This window comes from Eimeria acervulina, genomic scaffold, assembly GCF_000499425.1.
Source record: "Eimeria acervulina Houghton genomic scaffold, Eah_scaff120, whole genome shotgun sequence".
NCBI lineage: Eukaryota > Apicomplexa > Conoidasida > Eucoccidiorida > Eimeriidae > Eimeria > Eimeria acervulina.
Window position 1 is genome coordinate 7,877 of NW_013550336.1, and position 25,199 is coordinate 33,075.

Below are 25,199 nucleotides of genomic sequence, written 5' to 3' on the forward strand. Positions count from 1 at the left end.
GAGCTGCTGCTGCTGCAGCAGCTCGTGTTGCTGCTGCTGCAGCAGCTCGTGCTGCTGCTGCTGCTGCTGCTACAGCTACTGCTGTTGCTGCTGCTGCCGCTCGACGAAGGCGACTAAAGACTGCTGCAGCCCCATGGGAGAAGCGGCAACCCCGTCAGCCAATCCAACAGATATGCGCTCAAGTTGGGTTAACTGGGCCCTGAGACTGAGGAAAAGCAGCAGCAGCAGCAGCAGCAGCAGCAGCAGCAGCAGCCTCCCACTGCCCTGCAAGCCGCGAAGATGGCTCGCGCTGCTGCTGTTTGGGCTCTGAAGATTCTGTAGCAGTGTGGCTGCTGAGTTGGTAATTTTCTGCTCCGGTTGTTGCAGCAACAGTGGCAGCAACAGCAGCCGCAGCAGCAGCAGCAGCTGCCGCTGCTCTCAGCCCCTGTTGCGAAGCAGTTGCAGCCTTCAAGATGTTTCCTCTCCCCTTGACCCTGCCTTAGCCAACAGTTGTTACTGCGAGCTCCCAGGAGGAGGACTTTAGCGGCAGCAGCTACTGCTGCTGCTGCGTTGGCGAGCAGACGGGGGCTGCATGCAGGAGCAGCAGCAGCAGCGGCAGCAGCAGCAGCCGCCGCTGCCTGCTCTGCATGCAGCAGCAAAAGCGGCATTGTAGTTATTCCCCTTCAATTCCCTGACTAATAATAGAAATGAAATAGAGATAAATATAATTTCTAAGAAATTCACCAACAAGCCACCGCATGCAACAGGTGCCGCTAGCTACTGCTGGCTGGCTAGTGCTTCAGAGAGCAGTAAAGGAGTATTGTTTGTGTTAATGCAGAAAATATACAAAATAATTTAATGTAAACAAGTGTAGAGAAACCCATGCATGCAGTGAGGGGAAAAAGCTTAGAAATGCCGGTACAGCATGGGGCCCTTGCATGCAGAGGCTGTGTTTCTACCCTCTTAGCTAAACAGCAGCAGAAGTGTTTAAGCAAAGGAAGCAGCTTGGTGAGCAGCAGCAATAAGACACATTAAAGCTGCTACCTTCCCCTTTAGAAAGTCTCCTCCCTGCCTCCACCTCCAGCACCTACTACCACCACCAGAGTACGAGCTGCGCTAAGTGGAGACACTTTAAATAATTAACTTATCAGAGACGGAGACAGATACTCCGCCCATTAACGGAGAGATTGAGCACAGCGGCACAAGGGCCTGGGGCTGGTGGTGGGGAGAAGAGGGGGCCTTCTGTGAGTTTACTCTATTCCTTGCTGCAGCTTCTGCTGCAAGACAAGCCCTCTTGCAAGCACTCCCAAGCTTCGTTTATTGCATGCACTATCACTGTAGACAATTGTTAAGAATTAATAGGTGGGCCCTTAGTGCCAATCTGCATGCTATTAGAAGTGCATGCAACAGCAACTTCCAGAGGCCCGGGAAGGCTACTATTGCCTCTACGCGCATCTGTTAATACGCAACTCTACTGCTGCTGGAGGCTTTAGCGGAGTATCTCCGGTGTATAGACACCTCTTTTACATGGAGAGGTGTCTATACACCGGCTTACCCGCATCTTAAAGAAGGTAAAGGCTCATACATATCCTGCTTAAACACAGGGCGAGGGCTGCCCTTTGTATGTTCTTATTCTCTTTTTTTGTTTACCTCTGCTGCTACCACTGATGAGATCAATGCTACAACCCAAACTCTTTTTCTTTAACTCTTGAGTATTTCTGTTTCTTTCTTTGAATCGGGTGCGGAGGAAGAGCTGACCCCCCCAACCCCTTCCCCCCCTAATACTCTTAGCAGCGCTTTAGTAGCGGCACTACTGGAGGGGTAGCGGAGACACCCGCTCCTCTTAGTCTCTTTCTTATTTTATTGTCTGCTAAGCAAACGGCTGGTAGCTGCAGTTAACTGATTGAATAACTCGATTCTTCTACGGTAATAACCCTTGTTGGGTTCTTACAAAAGGCTGAGGCTTCTACCTCCTCTCCCTCTTCCATACAGAAGAAGGCATATATCTTCATCTGCAACGCATGAGGGGTGTTCACGAGGAGCCCTAAGGACAGCTGCTGAAGTATAGCGATATAGACGTCTCCGGTGCTGCCCCACGATCCCACCGATCCCAGTAGACCCTTCTTTTTTTGTCTTATTTCCACTGCCACTAGCAGCTCCAGCGTTTCTCCCTTCATTAGCGGGGCTTCATTAAGAAAGCCTTCTCTAAAAGAGAAGAGGCTTTATCTGCAAAATAATGAAGAAGACATCACAGGTGTAGGTTAAACTGAGGGAGTTGAGGGCCTGCGAAGCCCCTCACCTTCATAAAGGGGCTGCTGCTTCTCAGGTTGTCTCTTAGTATCTACAGAGCGAAGACAGCATAGAGCACCTCTCTGCTTGCAACAGATATCCCTCCTTCTTATATACTTCTATTAAGATAGAGTCTCATTCTTCTGGTGTATAGGGCACCCTGCCCTTCTGGATAAGTAAATCGAAGAACGTGCACACCGCTGGATAACTAAAGCTATATCAAATATATATATATTTGATATAGCTACATTTAATATAGCTAAGGCCTATGAAAGTACTTCCTTTACTCGCATTGTCTTGCATGCTGATATCCACTAACTTTTTAATAAAAACCCGTTTCGAAGTTCTGCCCTTTTGCATGCGTTATTTCAGAGAAGAGACTTTTTCTTTTTTTTATTTTTGCTTTTCTGAATATCAACTACACTTTGAAGAAGTAAGGAGGGGCCCCCTCTGCAAATCTCGTTTATCTTTATATACACCGTATAATCTAAGAGGAAGAGGGGGGAGGCTAGCGGCTTTCTAACACTATATGAGTTTCTAGTTTTTCAAGACTCTGACTATTATACACTTATCTTTGTATGGATACGAGGCTGTTTGTTATAATTATTAGGAATAGCTGCATGCAATGATGTCGATAGAAACCCAAGGGGTGACGGTATCGATGCAAGCCTCAAGGATTTATTAATAGCCCTGCCACATCCTTACTATTCCTGAATTGTATATTACTCCATTATCATAGAATAATCATATGCATGCATAGTATATTAGATTTCAGCGTGAGCGCCGATTAAGCGGGGGGGCTGTCTGTCTCTTAAGGACAGAGGGGGGCTGTCTGTCTCTTAAGGCAGCATAAACAAAGGAGTCTTTCTTCATCTTTTTCAATTCCTTTATGATTGTTCTCTTATAATTATTGTATGTCCTTGGCGTTGAAGTGAGACACATAAACCTCAAATGTGAATATAAAACCCCGAGAGAATTGCTCTATTCATAGATGGATATTTGTATGGTAGCAACTAAAGGCGTCTTATCGGTTTCATACACCTTTTAATCGCTTTCTTTTCGCACAAGTATATCTTTTTGAGTTATTTAAGCAGCTGTACAGAACAAAGGTTTAGAGATGTGGGGTTCTTAAGACCCCCTCTTCTTCCCTTACCCTGAGATATCTATGTGGGGGCTATTGGAGATGCTGGAGGAGGCAGGTACGCGTACACCTCAAAAGAAGGGTAAAGTCTGGAAGCTATATCTTGTAGGAAAATAAGTTCTTCAGTTTCTTTTAGATTAGAGATTTACCTGTCTTGAAGTTTGTTGTTGGCGTATATATATTGCGTACTAAAGGCCTTACAATAAGCAGAGCGAAGGCTTCAGAGATGTATTGTATTTGAAAATATATCAAGTAATTTTATCTTCTTTGTTCTCATTTGTATAAGAAAAACCTCAGAAGCAGCACAGGATCTGCGCATGCATCGGGGGGCCCCTACTATGGGGGCCCCCGTTGCAGCAGGTTGGCAGCAGAGAGGGTACAGAGAGGGTTTATAGGTGGTTTGAGCTGCAGCTGCAGCATTGGAAAATAAATTCTTGTATAATTTCTAAATATAAACCTCTTAGAAAGAAAAACTGCTGCAGCAGCACAGGGGCCCCTTGCCGGTGCCGGTTGTTGCTGCTGCTGCTTGATTTAATGAGCACTACGGAGCAGCAACAGGGGGCCCCTCAGGGGGCCCCTGTGGGTCCTGAAGGACTTGCAGCGGATCAGGGGCCCCTTAGAAATGATGGGGATAAGCAGAACACTGGTGAGGGCAACCCCAAGGGGGAGGGGCCCCACGAGGGTGGGGGCCCCCAAGGGGATGGGGGCCCCCACGGGGACGGGGGCCCCCAAGAGAGCGGGGGCCCCCAAGAGGGTGGGGGTACACAGGAAGGAGACGAGGAGGAGTGGTATGTGGTGCTGCCGCCTGATGCCGTTGCCGTCTTACAAGAGGAGCAGAAGCGCCAGCTGCAGCTGCAGCAGCAGCAGCAGCAGCAGCAGCAGCAAGAGGCACAAGAACAGCAAAACCAGGGACAGCAGCAAGAACAGCAAAGCCAGGAGGAGCAGCAGCAACAGCAGGAGAAGGGTGTTAACAGCACTGGCAGCCCAGAGGAGAAGCGCGCGTCCTGTGAGGACAGCAGCAACAGCAGCAGCAGCAACAGCGACAGCAGCAACAACAACAACAGCCCCAGCAGCGGCGGCGGCGGAGATAATACCAGCAACGCCAGCAACAGTAGCAGTAGCAGCAGCAGCAGCAGCAGCAGCGGCGATAATTCCAGCAACGCCACCACCAACAGCAGCAGCAGCAGCAGCAGCAGCAGCAGCAGCGGGGCAGCAGAAGGCGGGGATAGTACTGGCGCTGAGGGAAGCATAGTGGGGCCTTTGAGTTTATCTGCTTTGGGGGTTTATTTTGCTTGGAATTTAATTGATGGTTTGACTTATGTGCTGCGGCGAGGAGAAGACCAGTGGTCCACCATCTGCGAGCACCCGGTTGTTGCTGCTGCGCTGCGTAGCTGGCAGCAGCAGCAGCAGCAGCAGCAGGAAGAGGCGGAGGCGCTGGCAGCAAAAGCAGAGATGGCAGCAGAAGCGCATGCAGCAGCGGCCTTTGCTGAGGCAGCAGCAGCAGCAGTCCCCGGCAAAAAGCGGCGAGCAGCAACAGAGAAGGCAGCAGCGCTTGCTGTTGCAGGTGCAGCAGCAGCAGCAGCAGCAACAAGGGCCCCCTTTGCTCTGGTTGACTCAGCCCTCAAATACTGCGGCCCCGATGGCCAGTGGATGGTCTTTGATACTGTCGACAAAATATGGAGACCCAAGCACGTAAGAAGCCCCAACATACACACAGACGCATGCATGCATGCAGCAGCTGAGGCAGCAGTTTTAGGAGCAGCTGCAGCAGCACGAGCTGCAGCAGCAGCTTCCCTAGGTTGATCTGGTTTGTTTCAGTATGCGTAGAAGAGCAGTCTTAGTATCGGGGTGTCTTCTTGGGGATGCATGCGTGCATGCATGCACGAACGCCTGCATGCATGCAGGACTACGACTTTATGGTAGCAACGGCATCGGAGAGCAGCAGCAGGGGCCCCTCAGGAGAAGAGGCGTTGATGTTAGCTGCTGTTGCTGCAGCAGTAAGGAGCCCTGGCGGCGGCTCTTCTGGGTCGAAGGGGCCCCGTACCGTGGGGGCCCCCACCGAGAAGGGTACGGGGGGCCCCCCTGCGAGCGTTGGGGGCCCCTCGGGGGCCCCCCGTGAAGGAGAGGGGGCTGAAGGGCAGGATTTAGGTGTACATACACCCGAGAAGGGGGAAGAGGGAGCGCTTGAAGAGCGACAATTAAAGGCAGCGAAGAGGAAGGCATACAGAGAGAGAAGAAAGCAAAAGCGTTTAAAGGGTTTATTTGTAGCCCCAAAGACAAACCCTAACGTTTATGTCTGCGGCCTCCCCCAACACTTCACTCAAAAAGATGTCGCTGAACTCTTCAAAAAAGCCGGGGTATTCAAACTCGACCCCGAAACATGTCAGCCCCACTTCACCCTGCCCTGCATGCACTCTTCTATGCATGCATGCATGCATGCATGCATGCATCTGTGCGTGCATGTATGCATGCAAGGTTCTAAGCGTGCATGCATACATGCATGCAAGGTTCTAAGCGTGCATGCATGCATGCATGCATGCGAAGGGTTTGGGGATGGGGTTTGCGGATGCAGTGCAGCCTAAGATCCGTTTATACTGCGACAGCGAGGGGAAGTTTAAAGGAGACTGTCTCCTCAGCTTCGTGCACGAAGCCAGCGTGGAGACAGCCATCCGTTACTTCGACAACTACGCCGTCACCGACACACATACCATTCGGGCAAGTACAGGGTTTAGGGTTTAGGGTTTAGGGTTTAGGGTTTAGGGTTTGGGGTTTGGGGTTTAGGGCTTTGGGGTTAGGGTTTGGGGTTGATGGTTTAGGGTTTGGGGCTTTATGGCTTACTGGCTGGGGTTTAGGAATGAGGGTGCAGCGTTAAGGGTTTAGGGTTAAGGGTTTAGAATTAAGGGTTTAGGGTTTATTGCTGTTTGTCTGTGTCTTCGTTGTTAATGTTGTTGCTTTTGCATTTGGGGCTGCATGCATGCAGGTGTCTCGTGCTGAGTTTTCGAAGAAGCAAACGGAGACAGCTGAGGTGTCTCCTCAAGGGTCTTCTGAAGGGTCTTCCCAGGTGTCTCCTCAGCCCACAAATGCCTCAGCGGTGCAGCAGGCGGCATTAAGAAGAAGACGTAAAAAGATATTAGCTGCAAGGCAGGAACAAGACAGGTAATTCAAGCAAGAGGCATGCATACAGCATGCATGCATGCAGTGTGCATGCATGCAGTGTGCATGCACCGGAAAGAGACAAAAAGAGACAAAAGGAGAGACAAAAGGAGACAGGAGGAGGCAGAAACACCGAAAAAGAGACAAAAGGGGACCGAGGGAGACAGTTGCTATTTTCGAGGACATACTGCAGCAGCGGCTGCTTGCAGCCAGCACCTTGCATGCATGCCTGATGCATGCATGCATGCATGCAGCACGTGCGCTTGGGGTGTCTCCGCAGGCTGCTGAGTTGGGATAGCGAAGCAGCAGCAGGAAGGGGACGGCATAATATTGTGGTATTGAGGCCTATGTACTCGCTGCAAGAGGCAGAGGTGAGAAGGAGACAGCAGCAAGGAAAGAAGAGACAGCACAGAGACAGCAATGGTTATAAGGAGACAGGAGACAGAGACAGCAGTTCTTATTAGGAGACAGGTGGCAGGAGACAGACAGAGCCTTATAGGGAGACGCAGTCCTTCTATAAGGAGACAGCACTCTTTAGCATACACCGGAAGTAATGTCTATTTGTCTCTATTTGTCTCCTTTTGCGCTTTAAGGAGCATGAAGAAGGAGACACCTTTTATGAAGAACTCCGCACTGAAGTCCTCGAAGAAGTCGCGAAAATTTCTCCCCCAGACAAAGTCACAGTCATCCCTGTACCATAAACCCTAAACCCTAAACCCTAAACCCTAAACGCAGAGGCTAAACCCTGAGCACAAACCCTAATCAATAAACACTCAGCATAAACCCTAAAGACATGCCCAAAACCCTTAGCACAAGCCCTAATCCATAAACCCCCCGCACAAACCCTAGATGCTAAGCCCTAAGCACAAACCGTAAACCCTAAACACAAGCCCTAAGCCCTATACCCTGGCTGCAAACCCTAAACCACAGACACAAACCCTAGACACAAACCCTAATCGCAAACCCTAAACCCCATGCCAAGGGGCAAACCGATACTCACTCTGTACGCTGGGCCTAAACCCTAAACCCTCAAACGTGCCAAACCCTGAGACTCTCTTAAGCTGCGAGGCAAGGGTTTATGCGTAGGGTTTAGGGTTTAGGGTTTAGGGTTTGCGAAAAAGGTCCCCTAAGGCGTTTCAGGCTGCTGCCTGGGAGTCGTGTATGCTGTGCCTTCGATGCCCCGCTGCTGCTGCTGTTGCCGCTGCTGCTACTACTGCTGCTGCTGCTGCTGCTGTTAATGTTTTCTGCTTCTGCTGCTGCATGCACTCTGTGTTGCAGCGACATCCCCAAGGCGTCGTGTGCTTGAAGTTTAAACAGCCTGAAGAGGCGGAGACAGTGATAGAGGTCTGAGTCTCCTTCTGTCTCTCGGTTGCTGTTGTTGCTGCTGGTGCTGTTGCTGCAGCAGCTTCTGGGATTGCTTGTGTTGCTGCTGCAGCTGTTGCTGTAGTTGCTGCTGCAGTAGTTGCTGCTGCTTCAATTGCTGCCGAATTGTGGCTGTCTCTGTTCTCTTTGGTTTGTTAATATTTGTTTTGTTTTTGTAATTGTTTGTTTTTTTGGGTATGCTGTCTCTAAGAACATGCTGTCTTTGTGTGTCTCCTTGCATGCAGCTGCTGAGCCTCTTTTATATTTGTTTGCTTGCTATTTCTTTATATTTGTTTGTATCTCTGTTTATCTGTTTCCTCTGCTGTCTCCTGTTATTATTTTAATATTTATTTGCTTGCTATTTCTTTTTATTTGTTTGTATCTGTTTATCTGTCTCCTTTGGTGTCTCCTCTGCTGTCTCCTTTTGCTGTCTCCAGAAGATGAGGGGTCGGATGTTCGATGGCCGCGTCGTTGAGGCCTTCTTCTTTGATGGCACTACAGACTTTAGGGCCAGTTGTTTACCCTCTAAGCGCAAACAGGTCCTTTCCTTCATTAGTGTTTAGGGTTTAGGGTTTAGGGTTTAGGGTTTAGGGGGGTTGGGTGGGTGATTTGGTAGGAGTAGGGACTGGCCCAGAACCCTGGGGCTTCCTTGCTAAACAAACGACCGACGAGCTCAAGGTTTAGGGTTTAGGATTAAGGGTTTAGGTTTTAGGGTTTAGGGTTTAGGGTTTAGGGCCCTAGAGGTTTAGCCGCTTTCCCCAAAATACAAACATGTGCTTCACACGCCTGAGGGTTTAAAGTTTAGGGTTTGGGGTTTAGGGTTTAGGGTGGGTCTCTAGGGGCAATTGTTTATTGTTTGGATGCATGCATGCATGCATCCATGCAATGCATGAGGCTCCGGTGTACATGCAGCTTCTTTGTTGCTGTTATTACCTTTACTTTCCCTCCTTTGTTTAGTTGTCTGGTGGGGCTGGCATTCGTTTTGCATGCACAGCAGCTGCATGCGTTCTGTTCTTCTTTGCATGCAGCAGCAGCAGCAAGGAGACACAAACGCCGGAACCGCTGTCTCCTCCGAGGGGCCCTCGGGGGCCCCCGGGGCTCCCGCAAAAGCTGCTGAGGAGGATAATTTAGAGAGGTTTGGGGTGAGGCCCTTGCTGCATGCATGCCTCTGTCTTTTGTTTATATATTTTTGTTTTTGTTTTTGTTTTTGTTTGTTTTGGTCTTGCTCTCTGTTTCTACATAAAGAGGCTGAGATAGCAGTTCCTTTGACTTGCGGTGGGGCTTTGCTGTCTCCTTTTTAATCTTTTTGTCTCTTCTTCTTACGACATTGGGAGTTCATTAGCTGTCTCCTCCCAGTCTATTGTCGGCCACTATCAGCGCTTCATGCTGCTGCTTCTGCTGCTGTAACTGGTGGTGCTGTTGCTTCTGTTTTTGCTGTTGCTGCTGCTTCTACTGATGGTGCTGCTGTTGTTGCTGCTGCTGCTGATTGTGTACGGTGTCTGTTGTTGCCGTGGCTTCATGTGCTTGGCATTGCGTGTGGGGCAGCTAAAGTGTCTCCTGTCTCCTGTCTCCTTCTCCTGTCTCCTTTTCCTCAGGAATGGGTAGAGGAACAAAGTAGCGACGAAGAATTCGAAGTGCAAACGGAAGAATAAATCAAACAGAATCAGGGGCCCCCAGGGGCCCCTGACATGCGCTAAAGGGGCCCCCTGGGGCCCCCCTTGGGGGCCCTAGAGGGGAGGGGTATATGATAAAAAGCTCTACCAGTTCTCTGTTGCAGCAGCAGCAACAGCAAGACTAAAGCAACAGCAGAAGCAGCAGCTTCCGCTGCTGCTGCTGCTGCTGTTGCTGTTGATTCTTGTATATAAACACTTCTTTTGGAGACTTCCCTAAAGAGACTGCAGTGAGAGGGGCCCCCTAGAGGTGGGGGCCCCCTTTAAGTAGGTGTGAGGAAGCGCACTTTGCGGTGTCTCCTTTTGAGGAGACAGTTGGCAGAGTATTAGAATGTTGAGGAGATAAACACAACGGGACCCAGGGGCCCTTAGTTCAGGTGTACAGACACCTCAAACATTGCTGCGAGGCAAAGCACTTGGGGTGCTGTAGCCGTGCCATGCCATGGCTACTGCTGCTGTTGCTGCTGCTGTTGCTGCTGCCGCTACTGCTGCCGCTATTACCTATGCTGCTGCGGCTTCTGGAGAGGTCTGTTTGTCTCGTGCAGTGTTGAGGGAAGTAGGAGACAGCTGCGAAGCAGAAGGAGACCCTCTCTTATTTTAGTGTCTCCTTCTGTCCCTTTCTTTGTCTCTCTTCATGCCTCTCCGTCACCTACAGCTTCTGCATTCCTTGCTAAAGCAATTGCTATCCCCTTTCTAAATAAATAAATAAAATAAATAAGTATGAACACATATTTATATGTATGTATGTACATGTATGTACATATATACATAGATATAGATAGATAGGCCCCACACCCAGAATAGCAACAAGGGCCCCCAAGCCTAAGAGGCCCTTCAGGGTACAGCCATGCGAATGAGTCCCTCTTCTACGAGGCCCTCGAGGCCCCTGTCAAGATTAAACACCCTAGGGGGGCCCATCCCCCTTGTGGGGGCCCTCCCTGGGGGGCCCCCTATGGGGGGGCCCCCCTGTTGGGGGGCCCCCCGGACTCCCTGTTCTTGCTGGGGCCCCTGTGCAGCATTAAATAGCGCATGCACCGCTTCTGTTGCTATGGCTGAGTCTTTTCCTCTTCTGCATATGAAGACAAATGCAAGAGGAGACGACATATGAATTGCTGAGGGTTGAGGGAGATGAAGAAGGGCCTTTAAAAAGAGAGACACCTCCTGAATAAATATATAAACAACATATACACATAAACGCAGTCATAACAACAACCCCACAGACAATACACACCACAACAGCACGCAACGCTGCAGCTGCTGCTGCTCCCTGCTGTTGCTGCTCCCTCTCCTGCTGCTGCTGCTGGTACAAAATGAGTAGCAGGTCCTTCCGTGGCCTACCTCGCACCCGCGCCCTTCGTAAGGCTGCGTAGCCGCCCCTTCTGCTGCTGCTGCAGCAGCAGCAGCAGCAACTTGCTGCTGTCTGCTCTCTATGTAGCTAAGAAGGTCCTGCAGCGGCCAGTGCAGAGAATAAGGGAGGCGAGCCACAGCGAACTGGGTGTGGGGCCGCACGTCAATGAGCACTAGCATCTCCCCAGCAGCAGCAGCAGCAGCATCACTTGCTGCTGCTGCACGCCGCAGCCAGGCAGCAGCAGCTGAGAAGGCCGGCAGCTGCCACAGGGCCCCCCACGTAGCCAATCGAGCAGCAAAAGCAGCAGCAGACAGACGTCGCGAAGGAGAGACAGAAGGGTACCAACATACACCCGAGTACTCCGGACGCGGCTGCAACGCAGCAGCAGCAGCAGCAGCAAGAAGTGCAACAGCAGCAGCAGCAAGATGAAATGCAGCAGGAGCACGAAGAAGTGTAGCAGCGGCAGCAGAAAGAAGTGCAGCAGAAGCAACAGCAGCAAAAGACTCTGTCTATGCAAGCGTATGGGGAGAGACCCCAACAGCAGCAGGAGGCCCTCCTTTCTCTGCACAGCAAGCACCTTTAGCTGCTGCTGCGGGGGCCCCTTCTGAGGGCCCCCGCAGAAGCAGCTGTGGGGCCCCCACGAATTGGGGGCCCCTAGGGGCCCCCACGAAGAGCCACTGAGGGACCGACCTCCAGTTGCTTGATTTGCGGTGTACTTCCACAAGCTGCAGAGACACCCCAAACATAGACACACAGACGCACGCACCTACGCGCTTCTTCGCCTTCTAAACCCTAAACCCTAAACCCTAAACCCTGAACCTGCCGTACAACGCCCAACTCCTGGATACCGCATTCCCAGTCCTAACCCCCAAACCCTAAACCCTAAACCCTAGTTTCTGACCTATGCAGGCCTTTTGTTTGCCCCGGAGAGCGAAGGAGCGCCAGGGCCTCTGACTGTCATCTCCGTCATAGACAAATAAGCGGGGCCCTTGGGGGCCCCCAGGGCTCGGGGGGGCCCCCTTATTAAGAGGGGGGCCCCCAGCTATCTGCAGCACCGCGATAGCCTGAAAGCACCAGCAGCTGCACACACTCAAGGCCCTAAAAGCCACGCAACAACAGCAGCAGTTACAGCAGCAGCAGCAGCTAGAGTCACTGCAGCAGCCACAGCACCAGCAGCAGCTGCTGCACAGGAGAAGCAACAGCAGCAGCAACAACAGCAGCCGCAACAACAACGGCAGCAGCAGCAGCAGCAGCAGCAGCAGCTTCTGCTGCTTCACCTGCATAAGGCCAATAAGGCCCGGCACGGGCCCCAGTACCCCATGTGTATCGCATGCGCCGCTGTCTTTTAAATTGGGGGCCCCCTGGGGGCCCCCTATCCCTTCTTCAGCAGGAAAGATGCATCTGTAGCAGGGGCCCCCCGCGAAGTTATAAACAGCAACCTGGCCTTCTCGCTTCAGGGCACTGCCACACACTAGGGGCCTCCCTCCTAAGACGCATGCGTCGTTCAATACGTACCTGCAGCAGCAGCAGCAGCAGCAGATACAGCAGCAGCAGCAGCACACGAGACACTCATTGCCTATCTACCCTTGCCTAACAACGCGAACGCAACTGTGAAGAGAAACGCATGCATAATGAGCGGCTGCTGCTGCAGCACCAGCAACCAGAGCAGCAGCAGCAGCAGCAGCAGCAGCAGCAGCGTTTGCTGCTAACCTTGCTTCTCTGCTGTCTGTAGCATCCACAACGATGTCGTGGCTGGGCACGAGCTCCCCTGCCAGCTTCCAGTCTACGAAAGCCTCAACAGCCTCCACTGAGGCCTGCAGCAGCAACAGCAGCAGCAGCAACATATGCAGCAGCAACATATGCAGCAGCAGCAGCTGCTGTACGAGCAGCAGCTGAACCAGCAACAGCAATATCAGGACCAGATTCAGCAGCCGCACGACTCTACTGCCATCTCCTGCAGCATCAGAAGCAGCAGAAGCAGCAGCAGCAGCAGCACGAGCAGCAACAGCAGCAGCAGGGGCAGCAGCAGCTGCTGCTGCTGTTTCCTCTAGAACTCACCTCCGAGTCCAGTAGCCGGCAGACTCGCGCAAGGGCCCCACTTTTGCTGCGCCCCACATCTGCCTCCCTGAAGAACACCTGCCTGCAGCAGCAGCAGCAGCAGCAGCAACAGCAGCAGCAACATGAGAAGCACAGCAGCAGAGACAGAAGCAAGATCTGCGGCAGCAGCACAATCAGCTGCCGCCCTCAATAGAAGCAACAGCACCAGCACCAACAACAGCAACAACAAATGCAGCAGCAGCAAGTGCAGCAGCAGCAGCAACGGGGCTGCCTTAGAGGCCAGCAGCAAACCCCCACCTGTGGAGGTTTGTTGCGTCTACGGTGTCTCCATCGACAATGGTCAGGTGCCCTGCAGCAGCAGCAGCAGCAGCAGAAGCAGCAGAAGCAGCAGCAAATGTAACAGCAGCAAGCGCAGCAACAGCAGCAGCAAACCCAGCAGAAGTAGCAGCATATGCAGCAGCACCACCACCACCAATTTGTTTGTGGTTTTGCTGCGTAATCTGCTGCGTCGGTAGCAGCGCAGGAGTAGCAGCAACAGCAGCAGCAGCAACAAGAACAACGACAGCACCAGCAGCACGAGCAACAGCTGCAGCAGCAACAACAACAATAGCAGCAACAACAGCAGCAGCAACCATCATCAGCAGCAACCACATCATCAGCAGCAGCAGCAACCACATCATCATCATCAGCAGCAACAACATCATCATCAGCAGCAGCAGCAACAGCAGCAGCAGCAGCAGCAGCAAGCTCGTACCTATTCCTGCGCCTGTGAGGTAAACAGCAATGGGGCCCCCGAGGCCCCCTGCCCCTACAAGGAGGACCCTGCAGCATGCAGTTTGTCTCTGAGACTCTACACCCCACGAAGGCAGCAGCAACTGTCTCCCTTGCCTCTCAATCTGTCTAGGAGACAGCAAACACCTGAACCACAGGCTTCCTGCTGCTGCTGCTGCTGCTGTTGCTGCTGCTGCTCCTGTTGCTGGGGCTGCTGCTGCTGTTGCTGCTGCTGAGAAACGAAAGAGACTCGGTGACTGCTGCAGCAGAGCTGCTGCGTCTATGAAAAGGGGCTGAAAATCCTCGCATGCATTGCTGTTCCTTCTGCTGCTGCTGCTGCTGTTGCTGCTGCTGCTGCTGCTTTTGCTGCTTCGGCTGCGACCCTTGCTACTGCTGTTGCTGTTGTCGGCGCTGCTGTTGCTGCTGCGCAGTGGGTTCAGAGCGCTTGCTCGTTGCACGAGCTGCCTCGCGAGAGCAGCAGCAGCGGCAGCAGCAGCAGCAGCAGCAGGAGTTGCTGCAGCAAACCCAAAGAGGGCCCCCAGCAAAACAAGCAGGGCCCTCTCCACACCCCGAGGGCCTCCCCCATTAAAGAGAGGCCCCATGGGCCCGTGTTGGTGCTGCTACTGTTGCTGCTGCTGCTGCTTGTTTGCTGCTGCTGCTGCTGCTGCAGCTGCAGTAGATCCTCGTGGGCCCCCAACACTGAAGGGGGCCCCCCCAGAGGCAGCAGCACGAAGGGCCCCCTAGGGTTTGCTGCAGCTCTTCAGTAAAACTAATATTATTTAATGATATTTTCAATCAGCAAATAAATTCAATTCAAAGAAGATAGCACCTGAAGTAGAACAATGAGAAAGGGGGGCCCCCTTGGGGGCCCCTTCAGAGGGGCCCCCCAGTCCCCTCTGTGCTGGGGGGCCCCCAACTCAAACTGTGGGGCCCCCATCATAAGGGGGCCCTTTGTTTAGTGGAGTTGTTTGTTGTTAGGTACTTAGGCTACGGGCTGAAGACCACCAGCAGCAACAACAACAATAACAGCAGCAGCAGCAGCAGCAACTGTTGTATTGCTTTGAAGGCCTGGGGGCGCCCATCCAGCATCTGTGCTGCTCCTCCTCTTGTGGGGCCCTCGAACAGGGGCCCCTGCTCTTTTTAGGGCCCCTCGTCTCTCCCTACCTTTGCTGCGCCTCCAAGTAACTCAGGGGCCCCCCGCTGCTGCTGCTGCTTCTGCTTCTGCTTCTGCTTCTGCTGCTGCTGCAGCTCCTGCTGCTGCTTGTGAGGCCCGCAGCACACATCAAGGAGGACCCTCAAAGGGGCCCAACCTGAGTCAGCAGGGGCCCCTGATTTCTCCTTAGAGGCCCTTATGCCTGCAGGGGGCCCCTCAGCAGCAGCAAGCCCTGTTGGGGGCCCCTCAGCAGCAGCAAACCCTGTTGGTGGCCCCATGGAGTGCAGCCCCATCCAAGCTAAGGGGCCCCCCCATGAAGATATCACGGGGGCCCCCCAGGGGCCCCCTGTACCCTTGGGCCTCCTGGATGCCTTTAGGGGCCTCTGCAACGACTGCCAGCTAAACCCCAAAGAGCTGCAAGCAATAGCAGACTCTATCACCCAAGGTACTGCTGCTGCTGCTGTTGCTGCTGTTGCTGCTCGTTTTGCTGTTGCTGTTGCTTTTACTGCTGATGCTGCTGCTGCTGCTGGCATTTCTGCTGCTGTTGTGCTGCTACTTCTGCGGCTGCTATTGCTGTTGCTGTTGCTGTTGCTGCTGCTGCTGCTGCTGCTGCTGGTATATATTAATCTACTGCGTATGTGTGGCTGCAACTTAGGGGGCCCCGAGTGCAGTGCCCTTGAGCGTTGTTCTCTATGGAGTTGTTTTGGGGCTGCATGCAAATTGCTGGGGGGCCCCCCTCCTTCGATTAAAGAGGGGGCCCTCTACAGCCTGCTGCAGACAGCAGCAGAAGAGGGGCACTGTCTCCTTGCTGCGCCTCCTGCTGCAGCAGAGGCTGTACTGTCTCCTCAGGGCCTCTCGTGGGGCCCCCCCCAGCAGAAGACACAAAGCACCAACACAAGCAACAGCAGCAGCAGCGACAGCAGCAGCAGCAACAACAGCAGCAGCAGCTGCAACTTCTGCAGCAGCGGTGGAAATACCAGCAGCCTTAGCGGCAGCGACAGCAGCAGCAGCAGCAGCAGCAGCACGACTAGTAGCAGCATCGGCAGCAACAACACCAGCAACGCCAACACCAGCAGCAGCAGCAGCAGCAGCAGCAGCAGCAGCAGCAGCAGCAGCAGCACAGAAGGCGAAGTCTATTCCCCTATGGATCCCCCTGAGAAGGGGCCCCTTCCTTATCTTCGTAATGGGGGCCCCTCTCTACAACACGAAAGAGAAGTGCTAGAGGCCCTCCACAGTGCCGCTGCTGAACTGCACGAGGCCTCCTGGAGACGGTACGCCCACACAACAAATCATATACCAAGGGCCCCCTAGAAGGGGGCCCCCCCTTTATAGGGGCCCCCCTAGAAGGGGGGCCCCCTAGAAAGGGGGCCCCCTAGAAGGGGGGCTCCCATAAAGTGGGCCACCCCCATATAGGGGCCCCCCTGTATAGGGGCCCCCCCTTTATAGGGGCCTCCCCCTTTATAGGGCCCCCCCTTTATAGGGGCCCCCCTTTATGGGGGCCCCCCCATATATGGGGGCCCTAGCAGGGGACCCCCATGGCCCCTCTACGGGGACCTCAGGCTGTCGTAGAGGTTTAAATAAGAGGGCATTAGCGATAGAGCGATGGAGGGGTCTACCGAGGGTTTAGGGTTTGAGGGTTTACGGCTTAGGGTTTAGGGTTTAGGGTTTAGGGTTTAGGGTTTGCTGTGCAGGTTGCACATGGGGCACTGGGAGTCTGTCCCTCTTTGGTGTCGCGAGGCCCATGGTGCTGCCTGTCTCCTCCTCAGTCTCTGCTATGCTGCGAGTGCATCAGCGGCTGTTGCAGCAGCAGCAGCACCTAAAGCAGCAGCAGCAGCAGCAACCGATAAAGCAGCAGCAGCAGCAGCAGCAGCAGCACAGCAGGATTTCCTAGACACAGCAGAAGAGGGTTTTCGCCTTGGATTTCGCTACCTAGACTTGGGTAGGGGGCCCCCCTGGAAGCCTTCTAGCGTTTTAAAAGGTTTATGGTTTAGGGTTTAGGGTTTAGGGTTTAGGGTCAAGGGTTTAGGGTTTAGGGTTTAGGGTTAAGGGTTTAGGGTTTAGGGTCTGCGATGCAGGACTTATAATGGGGGGCCCCAAAATCCGGGTGTACAGACGACTGACAGCAGCAGCCGCTGCGTTCGACGTCTTGAGGGAGCGTTTGCTACTTCTACAGCAGCAGCAGAAGCAGCAACAACCGCAACAGCAGCAGCAGCAGCAACAGCAGCAGCAGCAGCAGCAGCAGCAGCGGGAGATAACACCGCATGAACATCAGCCTTGTGCGTCGGGTGGCAGCAAGGAGGAAGAGCCCAGCCAGCGGGGGGCCCCCAAGGGGCCCCTTGATGTGGAGACAGATAAGTGTCTCCTTTCAGATTTAAACAAAGCCCCAAGTGTCTCCTCAGAGCCCCGCGTGCCCATCAATAGACGGCGGACTCCTGTAGAAGAAACAACGGGTAGCCTAAACCCTAAACCCTCAGGGATCACCTCTAAAGGCACTTGCTTGCTAAGGAAGGTAGCGTTGTGCTCAAGCCTAGAGGCTACGAGTGCTCACAGATTACGGTTTAGGGTTTAGGGTTTAGGGTTTAGGGTTTGGGGTTTGTTTGGTGTATGCAGCCATTGGGTTTGAGGACTTTTTAGTGAATTACCTGCACAAGCAAAAGCCTCTTCTTATCCGAGGTATGTTGGCTGTTGTTATGTTGCTCTCCATTAAGGGTTTAGGGTTTAGGGTTTAGGGTTTAGGGTTTAGGGTTTAGGGTTTATGTGGGGTTTCAGGAGGCGGGGCTGGGCTCCCCTGCGTGAAGCTGTGGAGGGACTGGGGCCGCTTGAGGAGACAGATTGGCCACCGCCTGGTGCCTGTGGAGATAGGTGAGTTAAAAGCAGGTGTCTCCTTTTACTTAGGGTCTAGGGTTTAGGGTTTAGGGTTTAGGGTTTGGGGTTCTCTTTATCCCCTCTCATTCTTCTGTCTCTTCTGTTGCTGCTGTCTCCTTTGTGTCTCCTCTTTTTTTGTCTCCATGTGCGTTTGTCTGTTTTGCTGTCTCCTTTTGTGGTTTTATTTATGTTTATCTTTATGTGTCTCTAACCGCTGTCTCCTTTTAAGCTTCTCCTGCTGTTGCTGCTGTTGCTTTGGCTGCTGCTGCTGCTGCTGCTGCTGCTGCTGCTGCTGCTGCTGCTGCTGCTGCTGCAGGCAGTTCCTACGCTGAGGAGGGCTGGACCCAGCGGCTGATGCTCTTTGAGGAATTTTACACCGAGTTTATCGCCTCCCCTCGTATGCTGCTGCTGCTGCTGTTGCTGCTGCAGCTGCAGCTGCTGCTTTGCTGCAGCCGTTGCTTCTCTTGCTGCAGCTTCCAAGTGCTTTCGGTGCTGCTGTGCTGGCTAGCGTTCCTCCTTAGAAGGAGGAGTTTTCCGTGTGGTTTTACTTCTGCTGCTACTGCTGCTGCTGCTTCTACTGCTGCTGCTGCTGCTGCCGCTTCTTGTGTTGCTGCAGAGGGTTCAGGAGGCCCCGTTGGGTATCTTGCTCAGCATGCGCTGCTGGAGCAGCTGCCCTTTCTAGCTAGAGAAGCCCCTCCACCGGACCTTGCTGTTGCTTGTGGGGATTGCTGCTACTGCTGCTGCTGCTCTGCTGCTGCTGCTCTGCTGCTGTTGCTCTGCTGCTGCTGTTCTTGCTGCTGCTGTTCCAGCTGCGGCCCTTTTCCCGTTCTTTCTGTTGCTGCTGATTCTGTTGCTGCTGTTTCGTTTGCTGTTGCTTCTGCCTCTGCTGTTTTTGCTGTTGTTGTTGCTGCTGCTGCTGTCTCTGTTGGTTGGTTTTGTTGCCGCTGGTGCTGTGTCGCAGCTCTTTAGAGAACTGCTTATTGTGTGTTTTGAATGTGCTGCCGTTGCTGCTGCTGTTTCTGCTACGCTTCCTGCTATTGGTGCCGTTGCTGCTGCTTCTGTTGCTGCTGCTGCTGCTGCTGCAGGTGCTGCAACGGAGATAACGCGTTTAATGTGGATAGGCCCTAAAGGGACTGTCTCCCCGCTGCACACAGACAGCAGCGAGAACATCTTTACTCAGATAGTCGGCAGCAAAAGCATGCAGCTATACCCCACAAATCAGACAGAAGCTTTATACCCATTCCAGCAGGTACTTTGGGGCTGCATGCGCAGCAAAGAGCTGCAGCAGCAGCCCTTGCTGCTGTCCCTCCCTTCGTGGGGTGGCTGCTGCTGTATCTTGCTGCTGCTGCTGCTTCTGCACTCCTGCTGCTCCGCTCCTGTTGGTGACTGCTGCTGTTGCTGCTGCTGCTGCTGAGGCATTCGCCGCGCGTCAAAGAGATGCAGCAGCAACAGCTGCTGCTGCTGAAGCTCCTGCTGGCCGCACAGATGCCCCCTGTGTCCTTGGATCAGGGGCTGTTGCTGCAGTTGCTGCTGCTGCTGCTGTTGCTGCTGTTGCTGCTGCTGCAGGGACTGCTTCGCAACACGTCTAGCTTACCCAATTCTCTGGTGTGTGCAACAAGCCTTCCTCCTGAGGTGTATAGGCAGCAGCGGCAGCAATTTAAACTCTTCTTCGAGGAGACAGATTGCATAGATGTGCTGCTGCAGCCAGGAGACTGTCTCTATATACCTAAGGGATGGTGGCACTACGTGCAGGCGGAGACAAACAGCATCTCCATCTCAAACTGGTTTCATTTCTAGCTGCTGCTGCTGCTGCTGCTGCAGTAGCCTCAGCAGCGATAGTAAGTGCTGCAGCAGCAGCTGCAGCGGAGTCACAGCAAACAGCAGCTATGCAACAGCCCCAATTAGAATAGGTATGCTTTTCTTTTCTGCTGCTGCTGCACTTTCTGCTGCTGCAGCAGCAGCTGCGCTCAGCGCAGATTCACCCTACGCAGCAGCAGCAGTAGCAGCAGCAGCAACTGCTGCTGCCAATGATACGAATCCCCAGCTCTCCTTGACTAAGAGGACGCATGCAGACGCACCCACAGGGCCTTAGGGTTTAGGGTTTAGGGTTTAGGGCTTCGCTTGCCTTCATCCTTCTCTGTACGCCTCTTGGTCTGGTGTTAGGGCTTCGTATGCAGATGCAGGACCCCCCAAACCCTAAACCCTCAAATGCTCCAAACCCTAAACCCTACACACACTTCCAAACCCTAAACCCTCTGAGCACCTTAAACCCTAAACACTACTAGCCGGCTGCAAAGGTGCTCTTACTGGCCTCGAGAAGAGTCGAGGTGTGCTCTCCTCTAGCCTTCAATTCGAGGGTTTAGGGTTTAGGGTTTAGGGTTTGGGGTTTAGTCTGCACATGCGGAGGTTAGCTACTGATTGAAGTGAATAGCAATTGTCTACTGAAAGGTGCCTGGGCCCTACGCTTGCATGCGGGGCTGCTGCCGTCAACACAGTAATCTTTTCTAGGGTTTAGGGTTTAGGGTTTAGGGTTTAGAAGCTCCCTCCCTTAACCATTAGCCCTAGAGGGTGTTGCTGGACCTTCTTTTCGTTTATTATTGTTTTAACCGTTTTATTAAACTTATCTACTTTGAATAACTAAGTAACTTCAACCCCAGCTAGACAATATATATATATATATATATATATATCAGCACCAATTATATACAACCTGCGGTGTATGTACAGCTCAGTACACCGCATCCTCACAGTCAGTCTTCTTGGGATGTACAGGCAGCTCAAACCCCAGAGTCAGTATAAAAATTGAGGTGTGCATACACCTTGAAATGTGTATAACAAACCTGTGTTTGAGTTGTGCATGCATCTTCAGGTTTATATATAAACATTGAGGTGTATACACATCTTATATTGTGCATAAGCGTTGATGCTTTTATACACCTTTAGGTGTACATACACCTCAAGGTGTATGTACACCTAAAGGTGTATAAAAGCGGGTGTACATAAACCTTGGTGTACATACACCTCGAGGTGTACAGACACCTTGAGGTGTAGATACACCTTTAAATGTACATAGACCTTGAGGTGTACATACACCCAGAAGAATATGTTGAGGTGTACATACACCCTGAGGTGTATGTTGAGGTGTATATACACCTTGAGGTGCATATACACCTCGAAGTGTAGCGACCGACTGGTCTTCGCGGTCTTGCAGTGGTATATCGACTGGGCGTAGTTTATTCGGGCGATAACACGCAGAGAAAGCCCTTAAAATTAAATCAATTAGGCTAAAGTTAAGCAGGAAAAGAGGTTTCATACTAAACCCTAGACCCTAAACCCTCAGAACCCTAAACCCTAAACCCTAAGCCCGAAGCCCTACCACCGCGCCGCTCGTCGAGTCGATTGTTGGTGTAGGGCATCGACATTCCTTCATTATTATTATTATTTATTTATGTTTGTTTTTATTATTCTTCTTCTTTATTTAATTTTTAAAGAAGTCTGCGTCTGCTGCTCGCACTTAGCTATCTCGCTGCTTCAGGTTTTGCTTCTCGGTTGCAGCCAGCTACCCCTGCCAAACCCTCAAGTAAGAAGAATAAAACAGCTCTGTCTTCGTAGTTAGTTGCTGATTGTATAGGGCGAAGCAGACCTGGTGCTGCTTCTGCTGCTGTTGTTTCTGCTGCTGTTTCTGCTGCTGTTGCTGCTGCTCTCCGCAGATCTGCATGAGTCAATTAGTAGTACTGCTGCTTCTGCTGCTGTTACTGTTGCTGCTTCTGCTGCTGCTGCTGCTGCAGCTGCTGCTGCTGCTGCTTTTGGCTCATATTTGTGTTGGTTGCTTCTCGCTAGAGGGAGGGGGCTTCCTGCATGGATTCTGCTAGCTGCAGCTTCTTGAAAACCCCAGAGGAGCGAGGGTTTAGGGTTTAGGGTTTAGGGTTTGTGGTTTGCACAGGATGCGCTGCATTCGTTTGCTGTTCGTTTGCCTCGCCGGCTGCTTCGTGGTTGTTAGAGCAGCAGAGGAGGCCCCGAGTGAAGATCCAGGGTCTCCTGGGGATCGTCTCCCTGGGGATCGTTCTACTGGAGGCGATCCCAAGACCCCACAAGAAGAGGTGGCGGCTATACTTAGAGACGCGTACAGTAGAGGAAGAGAAGGAGGTAATGCAGCACTTTGATAAAATGTCTCTTCTTTGTCTATTCTCTTTGGTCTCTGTCTCTATCCCTGTCTCTTCATTTCTTTGTTAGGGTTTATTGCCTCTGCTTTTTATTGATCTGCTGGCTTAGGCTCCAAACTCCTAAACCCTAAACCCTAAACCCTAGCATGTGCTTGTTTACCTCTTCATCTGCAACGTGCACGATGGGCCATACTTACTAAACCCTAAACCCTAGCTAGTCCTTAAACCCTAAACCCTAGCTAGACCTTAAACCCTAAACCGTAAACCGTCGTATATGTCTGTTTATCTCTTAGCTGCAACATGTGCGATGGAATGGGTGTCCTTCCTAAACCCTAAACCCTAAACCCTAAACCCTAAACCCTAAACCCTCGTAATATGTCTCTTCAGGTAGAGTATGCACGATGGAGTACTGGCCTGTAAAAGATAAGACAACGGGGAAGCAATACCCTAACCGGTGCGTAGGTGTCGCAAATGGGGCCAGGGAAGAAGACCTCGAAGACCTTCTCCCATCCTAAACCCTAAACCCTAAACCCTAAACCCTTGCGCGCTCCTCTGCAAGAAGGATCGCCCCTTAGCTCGCCCCTCCTGGGCATGCGTGCAGCACCTGCAGCACGCCAGCGACTTCAGACCCTCCGTACAGTAGGCCACAGCTAGCTACCCAGCTAGCCACAGCTAGCTAGCTAGCCAGCTAGCCAGCTACGCCGTAGCTAGCCCCAGCTAGCTAGGGACGGCTAGCTAGCTACGTGGCGAGGGAAGAAGGTCCTGCAGGATTTTATTTTACAGGCTGTTATAAAGGCTATTAGCTGGCAGTGGGGCTGCATGCACGGGCGGGTAGAGGGAGACAGCAGAGAAGGTGTGCGTCTGTCTAGCCACCTAGCTAGCTAGCTATCTGGCTAGCTAGCTAGCCACCTAGCTAGCCAAATAGCTATTTACGCTCAGTATAATACAAATAGTAATACAAATAGGATTCTATTAGGAATATGCGTCTCTAAATACAAACAAATATAAATATTTGCTGCTAAACAAACGCCCACAGACAAAGGGGAGTACCTCTATCATACAAATATACACTCTGCAGCAACAGCTAGCTAGCTAGCTAGCTAGCTAGCTGGCTAGCTAGCTAGCTAGCCATGCGCATTGCGGCACGGAGACAAACAATTGTAACGATTGCTTTGCGCCTGCTCTGCAGCAACGGCATAGTTGCTGCTGCTGCTGCTGCAGTTGCTGGTGCAGTTGCTGCTGCTGTTGCTCCCGCTGCTGCTCGCCCCCCAGCTGCGCACCTGACGCTAGCTACCCCTAAACCCTAAACCCTAGAGAGGCGGGAGGGACTTGGCTGCCTCTAAGATGTGGTGGGGCATCAAGACCCTCATAGGCAGCTGAGTGTCTCTATTGGGATCGGGATCGTCTCCGTCTGCTGCTGCTGTCTCCGTACCCTCCCTGCCGGGGGCCCCCAGGGGGCCCCCATACTGCTCGAAGTCTCTCGCCTCCAGCTGCTCCGCAGCAGCTACTACCTCTGCATCCGCAAACATCACAGCAGCAGCAGCAGCAGCAGCAGCAGCAGCATGAGCCTTATTGCTTGTGAAGCAGAGTGCGACAGCTCAGGCGTCCGCAACAACAGCAACACCCCTCCAGCAGCAGCAGCAGCAGAAGTAGCAGCAGCGGCAAAGGCACAAGCAGTAGCAGGAGCAGAAGCAGCAGCAGCAGTAGCATCACCTGCAGCAGCCGCCTAACCAACAGCAGCAGCAGCAAAATCAGTAGCAGCAACACAGACGCATAAAGAGCAGCAGCATCAACAACAGCAAACCATCACCATCATCCCCATCCCCAGCACCATCACCAGCAGCAGCACACATCACCAGCAGCAGCAGCAGCAGCAGCACTATCAGCAGCAGCAGCACTATCAGCAGCAGCAGCACTATCAGCAGCAGCAGCACTATCAGCAGCAGCAGCAGCACTATCAGCAGCAGCAGCAGCATCAGCAGCAGCAGCAGCAGCAGCAGACCTGCGATATAGACCTTAACAGCAGCAGCAAGAACAATGAGAACTTCCTCTAACTCAGGCGGTGCTGCAACCATCTCTATGTCTAACCAGCGCCCGAGGCGGCCCCTAGGGGGGGCCCCAGCAAAGGAGAAGCCGCAGCCCTGAGATTCTGCTGCTGCATGCGCTAGTATTGCTTGATGCAGCATAGGGCGGTTACCGCGTAGCTTTGCTGCTGCTGCTGCTGCTGCAGGGTGCTGCTGCAGCACCTGCTGAATCTGCTGCACGCACCACTGCAATGAATCTTCCTTTACCGAAGCAGCAGCACCGCTTAATGCCCCTTTGTCTGCTGCTGCTGCTGCTGCTGCTGCTGTTGCTGCTGGCCCTCCTGAACCTTCGGAGACAGCACTCCCGCTTGATACTCCTGCTGCTGCTGCTGCAGCAGCAGCAGCAGCTTCGTAATACCGTTCTATCTCTATTGGGGTAGAGCAGCCGCGAATTATTGCCCCGTCTTCTGCTGCTGCAGCAGCAGCAGGGGGCGCAGCAGCACCCGAAGATGCTGCAGCAGTCCCTCTCCCAGAAGCAGCAGCACTACTACTACTACCACCACCACCAGCAGCAGCAGCAGGAGCAGCACCAGCAGCAGCTGGAGTCTCTTCAGGCGACTCTGTGCCTTCAGGTGTATCTGAAGGTGCGTAGGGGCCCCCGAACGCATCGTAGGCGGCTGCCGCACACGAGGGGAGCCGCGGGGGCCCCCTTGTACACTTCGCTCAGCATTGCTGTTGTTGCTGCTGCTGCTGCCGCTGCTGCCGCCGCCACTGCTGCTGCTGCTGCTGCTGCTGCTGTTGCTGCTGCTGCTGGGGCGAGACCCACGGGGGCCCATGGGCACGGCCTGAGCTTCAAACGGGGGGCCCCCCAAGGGAGTAGCAGCAGGAAGAGGTGCTGCAGCTGCAGCACAGCGAAAGACAGCGCATGCACACACAGAAGGTAACAGCAAAAAGAGCTGCTGCTGCTGCCGCTGCTGTTGCTGCCGCTGCTGCTCCTCCTTCTAAAGTGCTTCAAGGCGTACCTGCAGATTGCGCCAAAGGCCGCATGTAGACCTGCTGCTGCGGCGTTAGTTGCTGTTGCGGCAGCTGCTGCTGCTGCTGCTGCTGCTGCGGACCTACTATACACTGCTGCTGCTGCGGCTGCACACCCACACGAAGGCCGCCAATATACTGCTGCGGTTGCTGTAGTTGCTGCTGCTTCATCTGCTGCTGCAGGTGCTGCT

The 25,199-nt window shown here is 53.0% G+C and overlaps 6 protein-coding genes across 6 annotated transcripts in view; 3 read left to right on the top strand and 3 right to left on the bottom strand.

The window, feature by feature from the left end:
- Nucleotides 1-3,943: 3,943 nt before the first annotated feature.
- Nucleotides 3,944-7,263, top strand: EAH_00018340 (splicing factor U2AF-associated protein, related, putative; the record flags this gene model as incomplete). Its single annotated transcript, XM_013397457.1, has 5 exons — nucleotides 3,944-5,101; nucleotides 5,314-5,766; nucleotides 6,390-6,565; nucleotides 6,843-6,933; nucleotides 7,156-7,263. 5 exons carry the CDS (start codon nucleotides 3,944-3,946, stop codon nucleotides 7,261-7,263), a joined length of 1,986 nt encoding a protein of 661 aa, XP_013252911.1.
- Nucleotides 7,264-10,428: 3,165 nt separating this feature from the next.
- On the bottom strand, nucleotides 10,429-14,373 carry EAH_00018350 (molybdenum cofactor synthesis protein, putative; the record flags this gene model as incomplete). Its single annotated transcript, XM_013397458.1, has 9 exons — nucleotides 10,429-10,755; nucleotides 10,933-11,313; nucleotides 11,633-11,667; nucleotides 11,844-12,006; nucleotides 12,259-12,457; nucleotides 12,653-12,756; nucleotides 13,001-13,082; nucleotides 13,298-13,349; nucleotides 13,755-14,373. 9 exons carry the CDS (start codon nucleotides 14,371-14,373, stop codon nucleotides 10,429-10,431), a joined length of 1,962 nt encoding a protein of 653 aa, XP_013252912.1.
- A 749-nt stretch (nucleotides 14,374-15,122) lies between these two features.
- Nucleotides 15,123-18,310, top strand: EAH_00018360 (jmjC domain-containing protein, putative; the record flags this gene model as incomplete). Its single annotated transcript, XM_013397459.1, has 7 exons — nucleotides 15,123-15,369; nucleotides 15,580-16,195; nucleotides 16,616-16,863; nucleotides 17,000-17,374; nucleotides 17,535-17,597; nucleotides 17,694-17,786; nucleotides 18,219-18,310. The coding sequence occupies 7 exons, from the start codon at nucleotides 15,123-15,125 to the stop codon at nucleotides 18,308-18,310; spliced, it is 1,734 nt and encodes a 577-aa protein (XP_013252913.1).
- Nucleotides 18,311-18,471: 161 nt separating this feature from the next.
- On the bottom strand, nucleotides 18,472-19,208 carry EAH_00018370 (hypothetical protein; the record flags this gene model as incomplete). Its single annotated transcript, XM_013397460.1, has 2 exons — nucleotides 18,472-18,877; nucleotides 19,027-19,208. The coding sequence occupies 2 exons, from the start codon at nucleotides 19,206-19,208 to the stop codon at nucleotides 18,472-18,474; spliced, it is 588 nt and encodes a 195-aa protein (XP_013252914.1).
- Nucleotides 19,209-20,892: 1,684 nt separating this feature from the next.
- EAH_00018380 (hypothetical protein) lies at nucleotides 20,893-21,952 on the top strand (the record flags this gene model as incomplete). The annotated part of the gene is made up of 2 exons (XM_013397461.1): nucleotides 20,893-20,900; nucleotides 21,733-21,952. 2 exons carry the CDS (start codon nucleotides 20,893-20,895, stop codon nucleotides 21,950-21,952), a joined length of 228 nt encoding a protein of 75 aa, XP_013252915.1.
- Nucleotides 21,953-23,262: 1,310 nt separating this feature from the next.
- Nucleotides 23,263-25,199, bottom strand: part of EAH_00018390 (hypothetical protein, conserved) — a gene marked incomplete at both ends in the record, with an annotated part of 3,368 nt that continues 1,431 nt past the window's right edge. Inside the window, 3 exons of the mRNA XM_013397462.1 lie at nucleotides 23,263-23,465; nucleotides 23,955-24,614; nucleotides 24,695-24,877. Coding sequence (XP_013252916.1) covers nucleotides 23,263-23,465; nucleotides 23,955-24,614; nucleotides 24,695-24,877 — 1,046 coding nt within the window. The remainder of the gene's footprint in view (nucleotides 23,466-23,954; nucleotides 24,615-24,694; nucleotides 24,878-25,199) is intronic.